We start from the raw sequence: 22,548 nt of genomic DNA on the forward strand, positions 1-22,548 counted from the left end.
CGTAATTATAATTTCTTGTGACACAAATCCTTGATCTTATTTCAAGTTGATTAAACGCCTTTACATATTGCGGTGATTTTTAGTATGTTAGTCTACTATGATGGGTTAAACATGTTAAAGACTGAGTTTCCCTTTGGTTTCGTTCCGCTGATCTGTGTCGAAATTGCGGGCTTTGCACCTTTGGAAATTTAGTGAATATAACACTCAAATTTCCACTTCTACAAATGGCTTCATTCATCTAGTTTTTATAAAGTTTATTTAGAATTTTTTTATTAATAGTATCTTAAACTTGAAGAAAAACGCAAAAAGCGAGTTTATAAATACTTTCATTACTCACATTCTCAAATTAACTAAACCGGTTTGCCTACGGAAATGATACGCACCGATGATTGGATCGAAAACTAATATCCAAATTTGACCTTCACCCTCCATTGTTGTCACGATAAACATGGCGCTGGACTAGACTCCGGTTGATTCTTCATTCTTCTTCAGTTATTTATGTTATATGTGTTCTGTTTTGTGATAGTTTTATCAGGTAAATTGATGTAACTTGATTTTCATGAAAAAATATTATGAGTTTTGTAACTTTAGGACATGGAAATAGACCCCATCCCTGCTGATTTGACCGATGAGTCGATATTTCATTCATTGATTCAAAACTCAAACTAGCCAGGTGCTTTTTTTGGATTGAACATTAAGTACATAACCTCTGGATTTGTAGTGTATATGTGCATATTGAACCATTGATACAAGACTGACAATGTATACAACCAGTGCCAGTGTTGGATCCCAAAATATGTTCATAGAGAGAGATATTGCTACCCCCCCCCCCCCCCCCCGCCCCCCCCCCCCTTACTTGGCATCACAAAGGTTACTGTAAAATTTTGAAGTCATAATACAAAATATCTGACACCATAATGAAAAAGCGATTTATGAATGACTTAATAGGTCATGAAGCATGCAGCACAGATTCTAGGGTCAACAAGAACAGATTTAAAAAACGATAAGGTGTATTGACTGCCTAAGAGGGGGCTTGATCCAATCATGCCGCAGTGATTCCCTATATAATCTACCAACATTTTTTAACAAAAAGGGGGAGGGGGTGCTATACTTTTGTTTGAATAAACTTGTGAGAAAGGAAATACATGGTAAAAAATAAAATTAAATATAAAAGTATTTAAATCAGGGACATAATGTAAAGCAAAACTTCTTCTTCTTCTCCTTCTTCCTCTGTTTGTACTATCCTTCCATTAAGGAACACCAAGAATTTCTTGTAACACTCACTAAACTAAGTTTTCACAGTCATCATTTGAATCTTTATTACATCTGTCTGTTGGGGCTTCTTTATTTTCAGAAGTAGTATCAATGAAAAAATGAGCAAAATACAAATGTAATATTTTCACTTATAAAAAAGGAGTTCTAAGTTTTCAAGTGCTAGCTTAATGCCAAAAATGGTCTTAAATGAAGTATAAAAAGTAAAACAACAAATATTGTTAGTTACATAGTGTGCTAGTGACCTAATACGGTATATATGGGGTCAGTAAATCCCCATATGGAATTTACTGACCCCATATATACCATATTATGTCACTAGCACACTATGTAACGAATTTATCTTATCGACTATCTTAACGTGTAAAATTTAGACCAGTGACCTATCAAATTGAGCAAGTCTTCAATACAGTAAGCATAAACATAACAAGAAACAGGTAATTCTGACCTGAATTTTAAAGAGAAATGAGTGATTGATCACAAATGCAATGCACTAATTAAGTCAAGACAGCCAGAGAATTAAATTTGTTTGTTTTAAAATAAATATACATGTAACTATAAATATAAGAATTAACAATTCTATGTAAGGAAAATTATTTTGAAACATATTTATTATTCATTATTAAAAATGTTTACTAAGTTTAGCATATGTTTATGTACTTCACTAATTATTAATTAATTAAATATTCAGATCATAATACTGATTTGTTTATATAGAAATAATCAACCTTAATAGTACATTGTACATGGCCTCTCCCCTCAGGGTGTTTATCTAGCAATATGATTGTATAACAATTTAAATTTACAATGCATTTTATTTAACTTTTGAAACAAAGTCTGAAAATTAAAAAGGTATCCTGATATATAATATCCAAAACTTGTAACCTGTCTATACAGAATAATCAATAAGTACAGAAAAGGAAGAAATTAAACTTTCTTTATTTTATTTCAGCATAATGACTAAAAACCATTTCACTATCCTTGGTCTCAAACCTGGTGTTACGGATGATGATGTGAAAAAAGCATATAGGACACTAGCTAGAAAATACCATCCAGACAAAAATAAATCTCATGATGCTGAAGAAAGGTTTAAAGAAATTGGAGCTGCATATGAAGTGTTAAAAGTTAAAGACAGACGAGAAATTCATGAACGGGAAATTAACAGACCAAAGGAAGCATTTGTTAGAACTGAGTTTAGAACACCTGGTGGTAGAACTCAAGAACACAATTATAGAGCTAAGGAAGAATTTACTCAAAGACGTAGATCTGAACCTCCACCTAGGTTTAAGTTTGATGAAGATCCTTTTACTGGACCTTATTCACAATATAGAAATTCAAAAGGATTTAAAGAAAAAGATTATTTTGATCAGTCCCAACAAAAACAAAAGCGTCCAACAGGACAAAAAAGACCTCAGGAGAAACCTAAATGGAACAATAACTGGACTGAAGAAGAGGAAATGAGTTTCCATGACTATGGTGATAAATCCTCCTTTTCTTTTGCATTTAAGTCTTTCATGGATGACATGGACTTTTCAATGTCTTTCACAATGGGTGGTGATATGTTTGGAGAAGAGGCTCCTTTTACAAACTTTAATGGTCGTGGTAAGTTCAAATAAACAATAATAGTATTTACCAATACTTGATTGTTTTCTTTATCTAATGTATGCATTTTCTATATTTACTTATTGATATTCTATACATCCTTTATTTGGTTTATCTGTTATGTATCATGTTAAAGTTTTTAGTAGAGGTAGTTTACCATAAATGTGTGGTCATATCAATTTGAAACTCAACATTAAAATGTCATAGTGTGAGCTGGGCATGATGTCCTGGGGAGACACATTATTGTTAATTCTGTTGACTTGTAAGGATGAAAAAGATAAACACTCATACAGACATAGTACTCTGCTTATTAAAAGTTCAGGTTTTTTTTTTAATAAAGGTGAGTTATTTTTTTCTAATAAATGTGATTTGACATCTTTGGGTAATATGCCAATGAGATAGCAATCCTAAAAAAACAATATAGAAATGGACTAACACATTCTTAAGCTTCTGTCTTAATTTATTATAAACATATTGAATTCATTTAATTGCTATTCTGAAGTTTTATCAAAATCTGATGATGAATACAAAAACAAAACTTGACAATCTCAGTTTGAATATGATGTTATCCTTTGTAGGTCCTGGCCCAAAGAAACCACATGCAGCATATCAACATCACAAAAAGAATGTGGCTGGTGAACATGGTTATAAAGGTGGTCTTAGTGAGGATTACTTGTTCTCTCCACGGTCAGGAATGGAGTCATCAGAATCGGAGGACTCAGATGACTCAGGTTTGTTTATGAACATACAATGACTGTTCAGATTGAATTATAATGAATTTTGTGTATATATATGTAGGACTCTAAAGTGCGAAGGGGACGCTAAAGTACGAAGGGGATGCTAAAGTACGATGGTCTCGCTAAAGTGCGATGGAATACGCTAAAGTGCGATGGTCCGCAAAAGTATAGACGTTAGAAACGTAGTTGGATTATGACGTTAACAGTCGTTTATACAAACTTAAAATGAACATGTCGGAAGATAGATTAGGAATATTTGATTAACAAATTTTACACCAAATGTCCATGACTTACTAGTAATTGATTTAATTTAACTGTGTTCTTTGTCGGCTGAATCACAAGGTTTATTTTTTTTTTGAGTGCTGGAAGAAAGGACTACAGTCGACCATTTTACTCATATAAATACAAAACAGTATACTTGTAGCAAACGGATACATTTGAATCATTGTTTATGTGGCAGTTTACTTTGTGATCCCTGTTAAAATTCCGTCGATTTTAATGAAAAGTAACATCGGTAAAATAAAAATACATGTTTTCATGCGTGAATTATAAATTGTCTGCTAAGACATTAGTTCATACTGTACATAGCAGGAAAATAAAACATGTATTTGTACTCGCTACGAAGAAAGGGGAAAGCTTGGCAAACATTGCATTTCTTTGAATTCTTTCGCATTTAGCCTGATTAAAGCTTATACAAATAAATGTTGCATATTCCAACAATGAACGTGCGAGTTTTTTATTTTTAATTTTCAATGACAAATGTAAGATAGGTTGTAACATTAGTATGAACGGCAATCTACACCAATTATCCAAATATTCAATACGCTTCGAATTGTTAAACAATCATTTTACATGAAAAATAATATTTTGCAAAACATAAATTACCTTAATAGCAATTATTGCATGGTCGGACTTGTTAATTTAGAAACAATCACTTCAGCCTACCCGTAAATTGTAAAGCCTATCACATATGTTAAACCTTAGCATATTAGCTTTTACAAACCTCGATGTTTCAATACTTCAAATTTTACCATTTGGACCTTTGCACTTTAGCGTGATACACCATCGTACTTTACCGATCAAACAACCATGGCACTTTAGCGTGAGACACCATCGTACTTTAGCGAACTAACAACCATCACACTTTGGCGTGAGACACCGTCGTACTTTAGCGTGACCATTGCACTTTAGAGTACCATCGCACTTTAGAATCCTACATATATATAAGAAAATGTGGTATGAGTGCCAATTAGACAACTCTCTTATTCAAGTCACAATTAGTAAAAGTAAATTATAGGTCAAAGTACAGTCTTCAACACAGACCCTTATATTAGCTCACACCAAACAGCAATCTATAAAGGGCCCTAAAATGACACACGTTTGTGTTTAATGACATTTATGTTCAATGTTTTGTATTTTTAAACATGCAAATTAACTGTCAAATTTACCTATTTATTGAGAGATCCTTTCCGATCTATGAAACTTGAACTAAGTGAATTGTTTAATTGATACATATACTTAAAAGTTAGCATTATATACATGTATGTATACACTGAAGTGCAACAAAAACAAATGCAAACATACATGTACATAGAAACGAACCTAGTCTGAAAATATTCAACCAAAATCCACTATCTTTTTTACGAGACAGCAACTTCAGACTATTTTTTATTTGTTTACCGGGTACTAGATGAAATTTGTTTACCCATTCTTGTTAACTCATAAAAGGAATATTTTGTCATTTCATTACAGATTTTGACTACTCCGATATGAAATTTTCATGTGCTTTCTGTGGAAAAAGATTAAAACTTGAAGATTTGGTAAGTTATATAAGCTACAATTAATAAACTAAAGCTGGTTTATGGTGCTTATGCTTTTGAAAAACTAGGCAAAACTTTGCTTACATTTTCTTTTTCTTCCTGTCTTTTTATTAGTATAATTATAGCCTATTTCTTTTATTTTAAACGAGATCTCACATCTGTGAAAATTGTATTTCATAAAAATATCAATTTTATTTACTTAAATCCTTTTTTTGAAAGCAATGATATCAATAAAGTCAAAATTGAGGTATAGATTTAAACTATCTCATGTGAGACACAAATTGTAAATACCTTTTGATATTGAAATGGTTCTCAATCATTAAGGAGGTAGTTTGTATCAAGATTCCATTCCCAATTGATAATTGTGTAAACTTTAAATACATGTATCATACAAGAAGATGGATGTACACAGCAGAATGACAATAACCACCACTGAAATGATTGAGTAGTTTTAGATCCATGTAACAGCTGATTTAACTCTTCCATTCATTGCTATTTTCAGAAAACACACGAGCCAGCTTGTGGTCATAGGAAAAAGACAAATATTAACATTGGTAGTGATGACGATGAGCATCGGAATGGTTATAGGAAAATGTTCCAAGACAAAAGTGGAGACTGGAGAAGGGACCATGAAAAATTCCAGGAATATGTTAAGAGAGCAAAAAGGGCGTACCGAATTAATAAATCCAGAGATGGCGTTAGAATGGAAAGTAATCAAAAATTGTTATGTAGTTTATGTGGTAAAGTAATAGAAAAAGGAGAAGCACAGACACATTCATTATTCTGTCATTCAAAAGCTGATCCAAACTTTGGCCCCCCACCAACAACACACGAGGACCCACCAATGAAAGACAGTAAATATAAACGAGCAAAAGAGGTAAGTTAAATGGTTGCAAGTTCTAGAGAAAAGGTATTATCAGCAATTTGTACATCTTTCCTTTGTTCTTACTGCCTATTAGTTTTAAAGATCATGGATAGGACCTGATGGCCACAAACATAAAGCAATGAAGTGGCACGTCAATGTCAATCCCCAGCAATTTTTTCAATGAAATACATGCTTCCTCATTCACACAATTAAACAACTATCACAAGGTTTTGCACACATAAAATAGTTTAACTAAATATTTTGTGTTTAATCATATTCTCACAAAAAAAATAAAGTTGTTAAGACAAATTGCAGAAAAATAGAATAGTAGCATTTGATTTTTCATCAGCTTGCTAGCGGCTGGATTTTCTTGTTGACACATGTAGTCAATATCAAAAACAAAAATGGTATTATTCTATATATATATATATATGATCATTCTTATCAAACCATTCAAATCATGTTCTGTGAGAAAATCAGTAACAAGAATTATTGAGTCTTTGATTAGGACTTACACAAATTAGAAGTTTAAAAAGTTATTGATGATATCATAGTTATATCATTGTTATTATCCTAAGTTTTTTTTAAAGTCTATGCTCCTGTAGTCTTTGACAACTGTGTATTAATTTATTTTGGTTATGTGAACTAATTTTCATGGCCTCAGAAACAATTGTGTATTTGTGTTCATTGGATTTTGTGGATTTGCCAAAGTCTGCATACAAGCCTATAGAAAATTAATACTCAATGGCAATTTATATTCATGGTGTACATTGTCAGAAAAAGTTCATGATTATTCTGTTATATATAGTCCATGAACTTGTGCTTTTGTAAAAACTGAAGGGTATTAGTCATATAAGCACAGAGGAAAATAATAGGAAATTTTTGGGGATGTAAAAAAACCCAAGGAAGATCAACTTAATAATTGAATAGTTTAATAATCTATTAAGAACCATGTTATTATTGATATTTAATTAACTAAATATTTGTGAAATCACTTATAAAAGATTTTTGTACATGTATACTGTAATTAGCTTTATGAGAACAACCTGTTTTTATGTTTTTCAGTATGCAAAAAGTAAAGTGCCAAAATTTAAGAAAAGTTTTTCTGCAGATGATTCACAACAGCAACAATCATTTAAAACACCTAAAGCAAAAGGAAGAGATACAATGGGTAAGATTTCAGTTATACATACTCAGTAAAAAGTAAATTTCTCAAAATACTGAACTCTGAGGAAAATTCAAAACAGAAAGTCCCTAATCAAATGGCAAAATCCAAAGCTGGAACACATATCAAACAAAGGTTCCCGTAACCTTTTGAAGTCATAATACAAAATATCTGACGCCACAACGAAAAAGTGATTTTTGGGGAAAGACGGCTTCAAGTCGTCAATTCCCTAATGGGGTTGACCAGAGTATCATTCCCTCACGTCAATCATTTTGTTTTGATAGTTTGGAAACCCCCTCAAAATGTCATTCTGAAATTGATGACAAGGAGAACAGATTGACTTTAAATACATTTTTTACACATTTCCCTTCTGTTTCTCATGAAATTATCGTATATTGAGCTTTCCCTTACACTATATATGTTTCTTTTACAGTCCGGAAAAATCAGTATTACGAAATATTCTAAATATATCTAACCTAGTGACGTCATTGTTGGAATGCCACACTACACAGGGATATCCTTTATTCAGAATCATTATAAAAATCATTCACAGTACTTGTATACTAATTTAAAATCCGTATTTGTGAAATATAAACCTAATGATGTTTGCTGTAGTGTAGATGAATCACACACCAACATGAAATGCTTGAATCTGAGGCTATAATCAGATAATATGTAGGTCAACTTTCACGGTAAACAATGTCAATGGGGATACATGATATTGGGGAGAGAAACGGCAGTTTTCATTGTTTCTGTAAAGTTCTGTTTTTAGAATCTTCCTCCAATTCAGGAGCACCTCAATTGATGAGTAATTTTACACTAAAATCAAAGTAAATGTTTCTGAACATTTAAAATGTGACATTAAGTATATGATAAGTAGTCTAAATGTGTACCAACATAATTATTGAAATGGTTAAAAAAAAAAAAAAAAAAAAATGTTGCTTTTTGTAGTTTATACCTATTGATATTGGGGAGAGCAACTGCAGTTTTCATTCTTTCTGTAAAGTTATGTTTTTAGAATCTTTCTCCAATTAAGGTGCACCTCAATTGATGAATAATTACCCACTAAAATGAAAGTTAATGTATATGAACACTAAAAATGTCACATTAAGTATATATATGATAAGTAGTCATCAATTAAAAAAAATTATTGTAGCGGTCATTTTTTTTTTCTCATTTTTTTTTTAAATATTGCTTTTTGTAGTTTAAAGCTATTTATTCATGGATTTTACAGATATATCAAAATGTGGGATCTGGAAACAAACCTCACACAGCTTTCATATCAATTATATTTGATTTTATAAGTACATGTATCCCTGTGATGAGAGTTGTAACTGGGAACTTTATCAATGGAAAATTAAAACTGAATAGATTTTTCAGTCCTCACTTTCTTGAGAATATTGTCACAAAAAATTGAGAACAGTCTTAGCCTGCCGTTCAGTTGTACATAATTAAAATTTTAAAATATAATGTAGTAGTTGTTAAATTCAATTGAATTTTAGATAATTAACTCCCAACTTAAATTAAATGTTTTGATTTAGAAGGTGCAGATCTCATTGGTCCAAATTGTCTCTATGATGAATTCTTGACTAAGGAAATGAAATAACAATAAACAACAATTAGTTTCGTTATTGTCAGCCTTTCTATGTGTTCTAGCTGTTCTTTTGCTCATTCTTTGTATGTAGACTATCAAAAGATACCCCCCTAAAAATTGGAACAATGGCCGTCTTTTCCCTTCAGAGCTCTTCAGCTCTTTGATTGTATGATGTCATCTCAAGCAGGGCAGACTTTGGAGTAAACCGTGCCAAATAGCAATAGGTGTATTTAACAAGCATTATACGTCAATTACCTCAACTAACCTTTAAGCCCCGCCTACTTACCAGAACTACTGTATTTCATCATCAACGTCACGTCCCAACCATGACAACGTGTAGTAACAATCACAATGGTCAAACTTTTATGAATTTAAACTTGTTATGTCTTCAAATTGGTAATTTATATACCATGTTTATTAAATGTTATTAATTGAGTTCATTTCCCTTTTTAATTCATTAAAATGTTAATGGCTTACCGCCTGGACTGCAGTCATAGGGAAATACCCCAAAATGGGACCCCAAGAGGGAAATTCCAAACACTTTTTCAGTTAACAATATTTGTTAAATATTTTTTAATCTTTTTATATATTTTTTTTATCGATTTCCGTATAAAAACAATATACGTATAGTGTCTTGAAATATGAAATTTATTTGTATTCGGCACAAAACAGGGGAAATGCTCAGTAGAACCTCGCCTTTCCCCTGTTTCTAAGCCTCATACAAATAAATTTCATATTTCAAGACACTATACGTTTATAATTATGTGATATTTGAAGTACTGTAAATTCAGAAATTATTGCATGCATTTATTATTGTGATTTTGTCATTTAAGTTTAAAAAGGGTTTTTAATTTTTGTGATATTGAGAAAAGTCCTGGTTATTTCATGTTAAAGATTTCAAAATGCGAGTTTAAACTATTGCGATTATAATCCTGTTGCATTTTCGCAATAATGAAAACCTCACAATAATTTCTGAATTTACAGTACGTCATGTAATACCTTCATGTTATAGACCTACAACATAAATTTAAGGATAAGTAAGACAGGTGGGACTTTCAGAGTGTGCACTCTTGTTTAGTAAATGTTTAATCCAAGTGATTCATTGACAAAGTTGTATATTTTTTCAGATGAACCAATGAGCAGCAGTGGTACTGGTTTAAATCCTTCTCCAAAGTCAAAATTTGGTAAAACAAAGAGGGCTCCTGCACCACCCCCTCCAAAACCTTGCCCGTCAGGACCTACAGTAGGACCAGCACCGACCACTGCCTCATCAAGGACAGAAACACCAACAAAAACAAAGCTAGGGCATAGGGCAAGTTGTCCACCAGCACCACAAAGTAATCCAACATCAAGTCCTGGACAAGACAGTCCCCCTGTTAGACCCTCATCACAGATATCGAGGTTAGTAGTTCTCAGTAGAAAGTCTTCATAGGGCATACAATGTGATGAGAAATATGCAGGTGTAATCCATGACAGTAGTTCTACTTGTACATTGAAAATATATTAAAGGAAATTATGTATGAACTACTATAAAAAAAATCCCATTTCTTAATTTTACAATTTAATCAGTAAATTAAAAAAAAAATTAGTTGATTGAGTTATTATAGAAGACATACAGACTAGTTTGGCATTTTGCCCCTGTAATTACATATATGAAATTGTTTTTCAGTAGTAGATTTTTTTGTGTGTTTTTTTTTCAATGTACAATTAGAATAGCAGTCATGTCAGGAGAATCAACATACGTGTGTGTATCTGCAACATATCTTTTTTAAAATTAAGTAGGTTTAAGGAATCTTTGAAAAAATCATCATCATCACACTTCACAAAATTACACAACTAACAACCCACATAGGCAGTCACATCTTGGCAGAGGGTGCATTTTACACTTTAATATACAACACCTACTGCCTCAACAAAATCTATTTCAGTGTACTTGATTTCTTAATTAAAAGCACTATTTATAAGTATTTATCTGTTTATAAGGTAACTTATAATGGAAAATATACAGTACAATTAGAATAGTTTGAACATGGTGAACATGGAGGGAAATTCAAAATTTGCTGTGGCAAGGGATAATTTGACAGAATTTGTTAATTTATCTTATATTCTGTGAACAAAACAATATAAAAGATTTTTCAACATTATTCAACATGAAAACAAACATTGACAAAAATCCTAAATTAATTAAAAAATTGTAAGCAGAAAAATTTGATGAATCCATTGTATGTTAAAGTTGAAAATAGATTTGGAAAGTAGTAGTTTTAAATAAACACTTCAAAGCTGATTTTTCAGAACTGAATTTTCAAACCATTCCGGTTCAAATAGACTTACTTAAACAGTATATTTCTAGTTTGATATATGTAATATTCTTGATGTTTTTACTTTTGAATGTATGCTAGAAAGTTTGCTTTTAGTATCTAGTAATCTATGACTGTCAGACTGCAGTCTCTTATAGTAGAATGTCACAGTTGCTTTGAATAATGCTTGTCTTGTAGTGATTGTTAGTTTTCTTATTTCATTACAGAAATCCTATTTTAAGATTATTCAGGAGGATATGCTGGAGGAGTAAAAAAACTCCTACTTTATTAAATAGAAGAAAGAAAGCGGAATATACCAAATTTCAAAATATTTGTTCATTTTTCAAGAAGTCAAATAGAACAAATCAAATGCCAACACACACAAGAATCTTTACAAAAAGAAATATTGAACCAAAAACTTATCAGTCAAATGATACTGTTAAAGAAAATCCACATGTTTTTAAAATATACAAACATAGAAGAATAGTTCCTACTAAATATCAAGTTAAATCTAAAGGAAATGTATGGAATGAGGATCCTAAGAAAGAAAAAGCCAGAATTTTTAGAGTTGTTAAAACTCCTTGGTAAATTAAAAAACAAATCATTATATATGAACACCTTATGTTTAAATAGTATCAAAAATATTTATTAAATCTCTTTGGTTGCCTGGGCTACTGAGGTCTATTGTTAACAGGCTATTATATTTAACAAAAATAAAATCAGAATTTGGAAGGAAAGGCTTTGTGAACTTTTTCAGAAAAGAAGATGTCCCTGTGAAAGTTGGAACTTACCAATTAGTGAGGACACGCTACGTTGTAGCAACCAAACCTCCTCCTATTTATTCTGAATCAGACACAAGTTCTGAAGAAAGTGATTCTGATTCAGATAATGATCAGCAGGTAAAGTTGTTGTATAATAACTTGGTGATAGCACTAATACATGTAGTATTATATAGATTTAGTCATATATACATTAACAATAATACCATATAGAAAACGTAAAAGTATAATTTTATTTCTGACAAAAATATAAAATTGTACTGTAATGCATTTACACAAAAAAGTTAAATCGCTTTAGTCATACACATTAATAATTCTCTCAAATAGAAAATGTGAAAAAATATAGTTTCATTTCTGAATAGAAAATATGAATTTTATTGTACTACATTACACAAACAAGTTAAAATTGCTGATCAAATTCCATCATTAACCCTCCCTTATTGGGAATATTGAACATCAAATCATTTCATAAACATCCTCATTGAAACACTACTTATTTTTTTACTGTGGATTCATAATTATTCCTTGGATACCAATTTTCGGGTAAAGATAAACCACGAAATTAAATGTTCAATGAATACCAAATTTTCAATAGGATTGTATGCAGACTTTGGCAAAACCACAAAATTAAATATCCACGAAAATGTAAGATTTCTATACAGCTACAATCCGCGAAATTTGGTACCCACGAAAATAAATGGATTCACAGTATATTGATTTCATAGACATTTAGTTCTCCTCATAATAGGTATTATGGGAGTATTCTTGTAGTCTTTATCTGTGTGTTTTTCACATTCATATACATTGTACACATTGGACCCCTTTCCCTGAAACATTGGAAATTCATCATCCAAATTTTGAACATGTTTGTCCTAACTTTAAACTAAAATAAGTCTGTATGACCTGTTGCTGTGATGTCTTCTTTGACATTGTTAATTATAAGAATTTATTAATTTCTAAATATCTATACCATGTAAAACATCTTATATAAACTATAAATCATGACCTATGTTAACATACAATTTGACAACTTTTATATAGAATATTCATTATTTATCTCACTACTTATAAATAAGATACTACATACGTATAATCACTCTTACTTTACAATAACTAGTTAAGTATTTATAACATTTGTGATCATATATATCATACGTTGTATATATTCCTTAACACAACACAAAGGCATCTATACTGTTTACTTTCCCACTGGAGGTTAAACAGCAATTGGTCATCATCATAAAAAAGTGAGATTCTCCTAGACATCCCAAAGCTGTTAAGTTTTCAAATGGATATTAGATTTCCCCCTTTCCTTTCTCTATTGTATTAGGCACCAATCAATCATCATCATAAGAAAGTAAGCGTTTCATTGGTGTCCCTTTACTGTTCAGGTTCCCTCTGGAGGTTTAGCACCAATAAATCATCTTAAAAAGGTGAGCTACTCATTGGCATCCCTATATTGTTCAGGTTCCAACTAGTCCATTGGAGTTAAAACAGCAACTAATCATGATCATTAAAAAAGTTAGCTTTTCATTGGCATCCGAGTTCCCATTCCCATCGGAGATTATACACCAAACAATCATTCATTATCAGAAAAAGATAAACATTCTTGTGGGCATCCCAGTACTGATTAGTTTCCCATGACTGTGGGCATCCCAGTTTCCCATGACAGGTTAAACATCATAGGACAATTGTTTATTTTCCCAATTGAGATTAAACACTTGTTACTGTGGATTCATTATTATTCGTAGGATACCAATTTTCTGTTGGAACAGGTGAAGCACAAATTTAATCTTACACCAATCATTCATCTTTATCATACAGTTAGTTTCTCATTTGTAACCTCATACTGTGTAGTTTACCACTTAGGTTATAGTTTCTCATTTGTAACCTCATACTGTGTAATTTACCACTTAGGTTATAGTTTCTCATTTGTAACCTCATACTGTGTAATTTACCACTTAGGTTATAGTTTCTCATTTGTAACCTCATACTGTGTAGTTTACCACTTAGGTTATAGTTTCTCATTTGTAACCTCATACTGTGTAGTTTACCACTTAGGTTATAGTTTCTCATTTGTAACCTCATACTGCGTAGTTTACCACTTAGGTTAAACATCAAAAATTCATTATCATAAAAAAGTGAGATTCTTGTGAGCATCCCAGTACTGTTTAGTTTCTCAGTGGAGTTAAAGTCAAAGGGCAACCCAATATTGTTCAGTTTCCTAGTGGAGGTTGAACATCAATCAATGATCATCATATAAAGAAGTCTACATTCCCACTGCATGTTAAACATCATAGTCATCCCTAAGGTTTAGTTTCCTATTGGAGGTTAGACACCATAGGGCACCCCTTTACTGTTTAGTTTCCCATTGGAGGTTAAACACAAATAGTTCATCTTCATAAAAGAAGTCAGATTCTCGTGGGAATCCTAACACTGTGTGGTTTACAACTGAAGTTTAAAACCCCAATTATTCATCAACATAAAAAAAAGTGAGCTACTCATGGGCATCCCTATATAATTTAGTTTCCCACTGGAGGTGAAACACTTTTCTATTATCATCATAAAAAAATGGGCATCTCAAAACTGTTTGATTTCATACTGGATGTTAAACATCCTCATAAAATAGTCAGATTCTTGTGGGCATCCTTACACTGTTTAGTTTCCCACTGGATGTTAAACATCATCATAAAAAAGTCAGATTCTTGTGGGCATCCTTACACTGTTTAGTTTCCCACTGGATGTTAAACATCATCATAAAAAAGTCAGATTCTTGTGGGCATCCTTACACTGTTTGGTTTCCCACTGGTTGTTAAACATCCTCATAAAATAGTCAGATTCTTGTGGGCATCCTTACACTGTTTAGTTTCCCACTGGATGTTAAACATCATCATAAAAAAGTCAGATTCTTGTGGGCATCCTTACACTGTTTGGTTTCCCACTGGTTGTTAAACATCCTCATAAAAAAGCCAGATTCTTGTGGGCATCCTTACACTGTTTGGTTTCCCACTGGATGTTAACCATCCTCATAAAAAAGCCAGATTTTTGTGGGCATCCTTACACTGTTTGGTTTCCCACTGGATGTTAAACATCATCATAAAAAAGTCAGATTCTTGTGGGCATCCTTACACTGTTTGGTTTCCCACTGGTTGTTAAACATCCTCATAAAAAAGCCAGATTCTTGTGGGCATCCTTGCACTGTTTGGTTTCCCACTGGATGTTAACCATCCTCATAAAAAAGCCAGATTCTTGTGGGCATCCTTACACTGTTCGGTTTCCCACTGGATGTTAAACATCCTCATAAAAAAGTCAGATTCTTGTGGGCATCCTTACACTGTTTGGTTTCCCATTTGATTTTAAACGTCATCATAAAAAAGTCAGATTCTTGTGGGCATCCTTACACTGTTTGGTTTCCCACTGGATGTTAAACATCATCATAAAAAAGTCAGATTTTTGTGGGCATCCTTACACTGTTTGGTTTCCCATTTGATTTTAATCATCATCATAAAAAAGTCAGATTCTTGTGGGCATCCTTACACTGTTTGGTTTCCCACTGGATGTTAACCATCCTCAAAAAATAAAGCCAGATTCTTGTGGGCATCCTTACACTGTTTGGTTTCCCATTTGATTTTAAACATCATCATAAAAAAGTCAGATTCTTGTGGGCATCGTTACACTGTTTGGTTTCCCACTTGAGTTTAAACATCAATTATTCATCAACATAAAAAAGTGAGCTACTCATTGGCATCCCTATAGTGTTTAGTTTTCTACTGGAGTTTAACACTAAGCAGTCATCATCATTATAAAGTGAGATTCTTGTGTACATCCATATATTGTTTAGTTTCCCACTGGAAGTTGAACATCATAGGGCATCCCTATTTTCTTAAGTCTCCCCCTGGAGGTTGAATTCCATTTAATCTTCATCATAACAGTGGGATACTATAAATAGTTTAATTTCCCAGTAGGGGTTAAACATCATAAGCATCCCTATAATGTTTTGTTTGCCACTGGACGTTAAGCAACCAACAATCAATCAACCAATCAATCAATCAATCACAAGAATGTGAGCCACTTATTGACATCCCTATACAGCTTACTTTCCCACCTGATATCATTCACCATCATAAAATGTATGATTCTCTTGGGCATCTCTATACTGTTTAGTTTCCCAATGGATGTGAAGCATCTATCATTATCATGAAAACGTGAAACTCTCAAAAGTTCAATGTAGGATAAAAAAACTTAATTCAAATAAAATCGAGGTCAATTAAACAAAACTTGTAGCAACTTTGACCCCCCCACCCCCAAACGATTTGAATTAAGTTTTTTTTATCCTTCATTGATTTTTTGATGTCCCTTATTGGCATCCCTGTATTGTCTAGTTTCCCACTGGAGGTTTTCTTAGTTAAGCAAATTTTTAGAGATAGTAGATATTATTTTCTTTCTGGCAAATTGCTTACCCAGATTAAATAACGCATAGAGATTGGTGAGAAAGAATTATTTTGATTCTTATAGGACAATTTATAACTTTTTTACTTCAAAATGCATATATTAGACACATGTATTCAAAAGGCAGTTTTCATTGGAGCAACCATATATGAGAAAATCAGTCGCTTAAAAAATGAACAGTTTATACATAAAAACTTAAACATCAATCCATCATCATCATAAAAAATGAACTTTTAGAAGGATAAAAGGATAAAGTATACTGCATTTACCCAAGCCTGTCTAAATGTCCTTCCATATTTCTATCCCATGAAATTCAGAATTTCCTGTAATGCAGTAATAGGCCTTATGAGCACATACTTTACTGGGAGAGGCATCTTCCTGTTAACTGAAAACTGATATTTTCCAACAGGCAATAACCATGTATGAAATTTTCTTAGCATTTTTCCAGGGAACTACAAATAACAGCTCTCTGAAATTTGTTATCAGGCTGCATTTGAACATACATACGATACAATTAGATTCATATCTATATACATTGTTCTTCAACTTTCTGTTTACTAACTACTTTAAAGCAGCGGCATTATCAGTGAACTATTGCTTACAGTTCTACTTGTTTATCCAAAATTTATTGCTCAATGATCAGGGTTAAATTTTAGGATTAAGATAGTAAGATCTGAAGAACATCCATTATTAACAATCCACTTCATAAATATATCCATGAATGCAACTACACAAATGAATATGACTTGCTATCATACTATACACTACATTTGTATTTAAGATATATCTGGGTTTGACACAGTGTTACAAGACACATTCAGGTACTGTAGATTCAGAAAATTACAAAAATAAAAACTTACATTTTAAATAATATAGATTTTTCAAAGCAGCATTTTCTAAAAATTAACATTCACAATAATTAATGTATGAACAAATTTCTGAATATACAGTACTTTTTGTTTTCTAATAATTTTTTAAACACTTGAGACTTAAATATACAATTACAAACACAATGTGATCCTGAATATGCATGAAATATTTGCCACTGGACATTATGCAAAAAAAATCCATTATAATGTTTTTAGCATAAAGTCAAAAAATTAAATATGAACAAACCAGTTTGAAATATTGAATAGAGCCATGATTCTCATACATGCTCATTTAATTCAATATAGACAAATCATTTGAAAACAAAAATATGAACCCTTCATCTTAAGTAAATACAGTTAAGGCTAGTTTGCAGATACTCATTTTAGAAATCAGAAATTCTTTTTAACTGTTCTGTACAAAAATTATAACAATAAATACATGGGTAAAAGCTGCTCCCCTCAGAGAAGATTGTTTTTGTTTTGTTTTAAAGAGTTTAAATCAAGATAATAGACTGACAAAACTGTACTTTGAAATTTGAAATTAAAAAAAATGTTTTGATACTCAGTTAAACACAGCTTTATATAAGCTTGAGAATTTCTGTGATGAAATTGGAGTTTGAATTTTATTCTAGCTAGATAGACACAATATTTCATATAACAATTAACTGACCAATTTTATTTTAGTAATGCAGCTTGCCAGATGTCATAAAATGATTTGTTTACTTGTTATTTTAGCTAGTCCCAAGATCTAGACTTGTTTATGTTGTCCAGGTAACAGAAGATTTCTATAGTTGTCTCCCCCTTGCACATTTTTCACTGCTTATTATTTTGTTATTAAAGTGTACAAGCAGGCTTTTGACACAAAATGATGTTTCTTCATGACTCAGGAAATTGAGTGTACAAAGCTCGGCAATTTTTGGAAACAATAATTCAATGTCAAGTTTATTTTGAGATTTTCCCATTTATTTGTCCTATAAACTTTGTAGTTTCATATTGTTTGTATTCAACATTTTTATTGTATGAAAAAAAGTATTGAAAAAAATATCTGATAAAAAACGTTGAATGCAAACGATATGAACCTACGAAGTCTTATATTACAGGACTACCCTTTCAAATGAATTCTTATAAATACCCATACATTTTATGTTCTGAAGTCTGCTTGTACATGTTATCACTTGTATTATTTAACAATACCATTTTGTATATCATTAACATTCAAAGATCAATCTGAAATATGTGGTAAGTGTAAGAGATTTGATTCTACTATACATGTACAGTTTTAATTCAAACAACTGTTAAATGTAAATTGTATCATATGTTTGTAATAATTCAGCATTTTTGCAATAACATTTAAAAAGCTTAGCCCTTAATTTAGGAATTTATAATAAAATTTTTGGAATAATATTTTTTTTATATAAATGGTATTGTTAACTCAGAATTTACACACTGTGGACATAAAGGTATAGTGTGGCTTTAACTGTATATTGGAGGGTGCTTTTTATTGTTTCTGCCATGCCTTAGTATAAAATAAACAAAACTGTATGAATGATGTACTATAAGGTTAAAGTTTTATACTTTGGATTTACAATAAACTAATATTTCATCTTTTGTGTAGGTAGTGGGAACTACTTTTAAAAGGAGAAGGTGCAAAATGTTAAATATGACTTTTATTTGAATAACTCAATGTTGTATCTGGTATGAAATTTAGCAAAATATAGTTATTTTGAAAAAAAGCCTTCTTTTACAACTGCACAGCCACAAATGGCCTTAAAATAGTTAAAAAAATTAACATCTTTTACACATTTTAAGGACTATATTAAAAAAAGGTTTTCCTTTAGTTTAAGCTTATGCTATTGCTTTATTTCATGATTCAAATTCTGAATTACTCTTTAGGAGACCAAAAGCAAAGGCACATGGCTTTTATTGCTGTTCTTCATCTAAAGCCCTTTTTGAGGTGAACATTTGCAAATAAAAGTTATGTTCCTTTCACATGGCTCCTTTGCTATGGGTTTTACATAGTATATTTATGGCTTAAGCCTTCAAAATGTAACAAAAGTCTACTAACTGCAATTTAAAGTCATCTCCTGGTTAAAGCAGACATTTAAGCTAATCAGAAAGAGCAAAATCTTAAGATACTGAAGTTCAGCTAACCTTTATGTCCATATTGTTTATAAAAGTGAATGTCCACATAGTTTATTTATTGTTATTGTCCCTTATGTTGTGGGAAACACACTTAGCACACATGCACAGCAATCATTCATTTAAAACCATTTGTAAATTTCTGTTACTTTATTATTATATAAATAAATTTGATGTATTTACTGTCTTCTGATTGGTTAAAATTATAAGTTTTATTTTCAATGTTGTCAATTTTCATGGCGACACGCCACTCCGCTGACGTTGTGTATTCATACGCCAACATGTGTGTACGTTATTATTGTTAATATATAATATAACAAGTTCTTTGAGCTTTATTTTGATAGATTATTCAATGTAAAGAGTCAAAAATTAATTTTATGGTTCAATAAATTAAAAATAAATAATAGCCATTCATTAATTGAAAGGTAAGCTACAAAGGGATAAGTTAGTATATAAGTGCAAAGTAATTGGTTAAAATATCACCAAGAGAATGTGATACTCTTGGTTTGAACAGAGAATCTCCTGTTTCTTCCTTTACACATCTTTCACCATCTGTCTTTCTATCCTGACCAATACTATCTATCATCTCCTCTTTATTTCTTTTCTTCTTCTGTCTTCCACTATAGATCTAACTGTATTATGCAAGCTTTTGATGAATGGAAAAGATCGAGATTATTCTTCAGGAGAAATGGAAAGGGTAGGCCTTCATGCAACTGTAATCAAACTTTGATCTCTGTAATATCATTTAATTAGCATGTATAAAATTGTGATATAGAAATTTAAACATCCTTTTTTGTCTTGCCTTGATGGAGTCAAAAAGTGAGAAATAGGTATGCTGTTTTGGGCGGCTGCGTTGACTGCGTCAACAATGTATTAGTTTGTGATTAGGTCTAGTTTATGGGGAACCACAAGTGGTAGATCAATCATGTTTGGTATGCAGTTGTAAAAGCATTGGCACATCTTATTTTCATGGAGATTATTTGGCCCTCAGGCTGCCCCCTCAGTAATGGTCTATTGACTTCGAAACTTTTGCTTATTTTACATGTATTAGTTTGTGATTAGGTCAGTTTATGGGAACCACAAGTGGTAGGCCAATGATATTTGGTATGGAGTTGTATAAGCATTGGCATATCTTATTTCCATGGAGATAATTTGGCTACGCCCCTTAGTCATGGTCTAATGACTTTGAAACTTATCTTAGTATTATGTATTAGTATGTGATTAGATCAGTTTAAGATGAACTGCTAATGTTAAGTCAATGATATTTGGTTAGCAAATTTATTGGCATTTGCAAGTATTGTTTCCATGGAGATTGTATAGCTCACCCCCTCTTCATGGTTCATTGACTTTAAAACTTTTACATAGTTTACAAGTTAATGTTTGTATGTAGGTTTGGGAACGACTTATAATAAGTCAATGGTATTTTGTATGCAGTTGTATTAGCATTGGCACATCTCATTTACATGGAGATTGTGTAGCCATGTAACTCAGTCATGGTTCATTGACTTTGAATATTTGCATAACTTGTGTAAGATGTTAAAGTATCGCTATTTTGATTTCAATATTTGCATAATCAAAATTACAAAAAGGCGAGACATATCTCTGTGATAAAAGTTTATTTAAATATGGTATTCTTCAATATTTTTTTTATAATATTTGTCCATATAGCTTCCTTTTTCACTTTGAAGTATAAATTTAGGATTTGTGCTTCAGTAAAACCACAAATATTATACATACGAAATAGACTGCGTGCCTATCATTCCTATTTAATAAGCCAAAATACATACAAAAACTTATACATGTACTTATAACAGTCCACAATAATGACAAAGATTATCCATCCATATTATTCAAACTAAGCTGCTGATTTAAACTGTATTTATTTTAATTTCAGCCCCGAGTTGTTGTTCGACCACGACCAAAGAGCGAACAACTTTACCCCCAGAACATCAGAGTCAGAGTACCTATTCAGAACCCCCAAAATGGACTACAGCAAGAAAAACCCAAGATCCCAGAAAAGCCAAGCAAATCAAAATCATTCAGAATCGGAAGGAAGTGATCATTTTCCTGACATAAATGACACTTATTCTAGTTTTAGTGCTCATAATTGTACTCCTCGAGTCTTTCTGAAAAAGACAACGGTCAAGATCTAGACCATAATTGTACTCCTAGAGTCTTTCTGAAAAAGACAACGGTCAAGATCTAGACCATAATTGTACTCCTAGAGTCTTTCTGAAAAAGACAACGGTCAAAATCTAGACCATAATTGTACTCCTAGAGTCTTTCTGAAAAAGACAATGGTCAAGATCTAGACCACACTTGGTGCATAAAGTATAGAAGTTTATTATAATGCCATTAGATGTGCATATGTAAAAGACTGCCAGTCAGATTGTGCAAATGTAGTAAATGACTGCCAGTCAGGTTGTGAAAATGTGAACTACTGCCGGTCATGTTGTTGAGGTTTATTTATTGATATTATTGTTATTTAAGGCCATAAGGTCTTCTTGTTGTTAGCTATATTTGTGGTTGTTTTAGCATGGTTGTATATCATATATACAATGTATAATACATATCTAATATTTTGGGATTGTTACAGTTACTGTTGACCAGTATCAATTCATACTGTATTGTAAAGTGAGATAACCAGTAAAGTGAAATGATTAGGGTTACTATGCAGGGGCAGATGCAGACAATTTTAAAATGGGCTCCCAACCCAGGAGAAAGGGGGGTTCCAGCCAATATCCCCATTTAAATGCATTGACCGTTTGATAAAAAGGGGGGTTCCAACCCCTGAAACCCGAACCCCCCTGGATCCACCTCTGCTATAATTAAGAACTTTTAAGATATATATATATATATATATATTTAGGAAAAACTAATTTTAAGATTATGATAAGTTCCATTGCAGTGGAAGCATTGATGACAGTGCATTGTATTTTATTGCATTATCATCAATGCAT

General features: G+C 31.8%; 1 protein-coding gene across 6 annotated transcripts; it reads left to right on the plus strand.

The window, feature by feature from the left end:
* The first annotated feature begins 419 nt into the window (after positions 1 to 419).
* On the plus strand, positions 420 to 21,872 carry LOC139522835 (uncharacterized). 6 transcript variants are annotated; one of them, XR_011664502.1, is made up of 10 exons: positions 420 to 535; positions 2,225 to 2,874; positions 3,453 to 3,605; positions 5,364 to 5,431; positions 5,934 to 6,308; positions 7,362 to 7,467; positions 10,183 to 10,456; positions 12,110 to 12,251; positions 20,215 to 20,285; positions 21,483 to 21,590. XR_011664502.1 is itself a non-coding variant. In XM_071316429.1 (10 exons), exons 2-10 carry the CDS (start codon positions 2,229 to 2,231, stop codon positions 21,645 to 21,647), a joined length of 1,965 nt encoding a protein of 654 aa, XP_071172530.1. In that variant the 5' UTR covers positions 420 to 535; positions 2,225 to 2,228; the 3' UTR covers positions 21,648 to 21,793. The 6 variants fall into 6 exon arrangements, 5 of the variants coding, with proteins under 5 accessions (XP_071172530.1, XP_071172533.1, XP_071172531.1 ...); XM_071316429.1 differs by lacking the exon at positions 20,215 to 20,285 and adding an exon at positions 18,185 to 18,220 and having other exon boundaries at positions 21,483 to 21,793; XM_071316432.1 differs by lacking the exon at positions 12,110 to 12,251 and having other exon boundaries at positions 21,483 to 21,814.
* The last annotated feature ends 676 nt before the right edge of the window (positions 21,873 to 22,548 follow it).

Source organism: Mytilus edulis, chromosome 5, assembly GCF_963676685.1.
Source record: "Mytilus edulis chromosome 5, xbMytEdul2.2, whole genome shotgun sequence".
NCBI classification, from domain to species: domain Eukaryota; kingdom Metazoa; phylum Mollusca; class Bivalvia; order Mytilida; family Mytilidae; genus Mytilus; species Mytilus edulis.

Coding starts and splice junctions, on each gene's coding strand:
- LOC139522835 (XM_071316428.1), top strand. CDS start 2,229: ATGACTAAAAACCATTTCACTATCCTTGGTCTCAAACCTGGTGTTACG. Junction 2,875..3,452: donor TACAAACTTTAATGGTCGTG/GTAAGTTCAAAT, acceptor TATCCTTTGTAG/GTCCTGGCCCAAAGAAACCA. Junction 10,457..11,579: donor CCCTCATCACAGATATCGAG/GTTAGTAGTTCT, acceptor ATTTCATTACAG/AAATCCTATTTTAAGATTAT.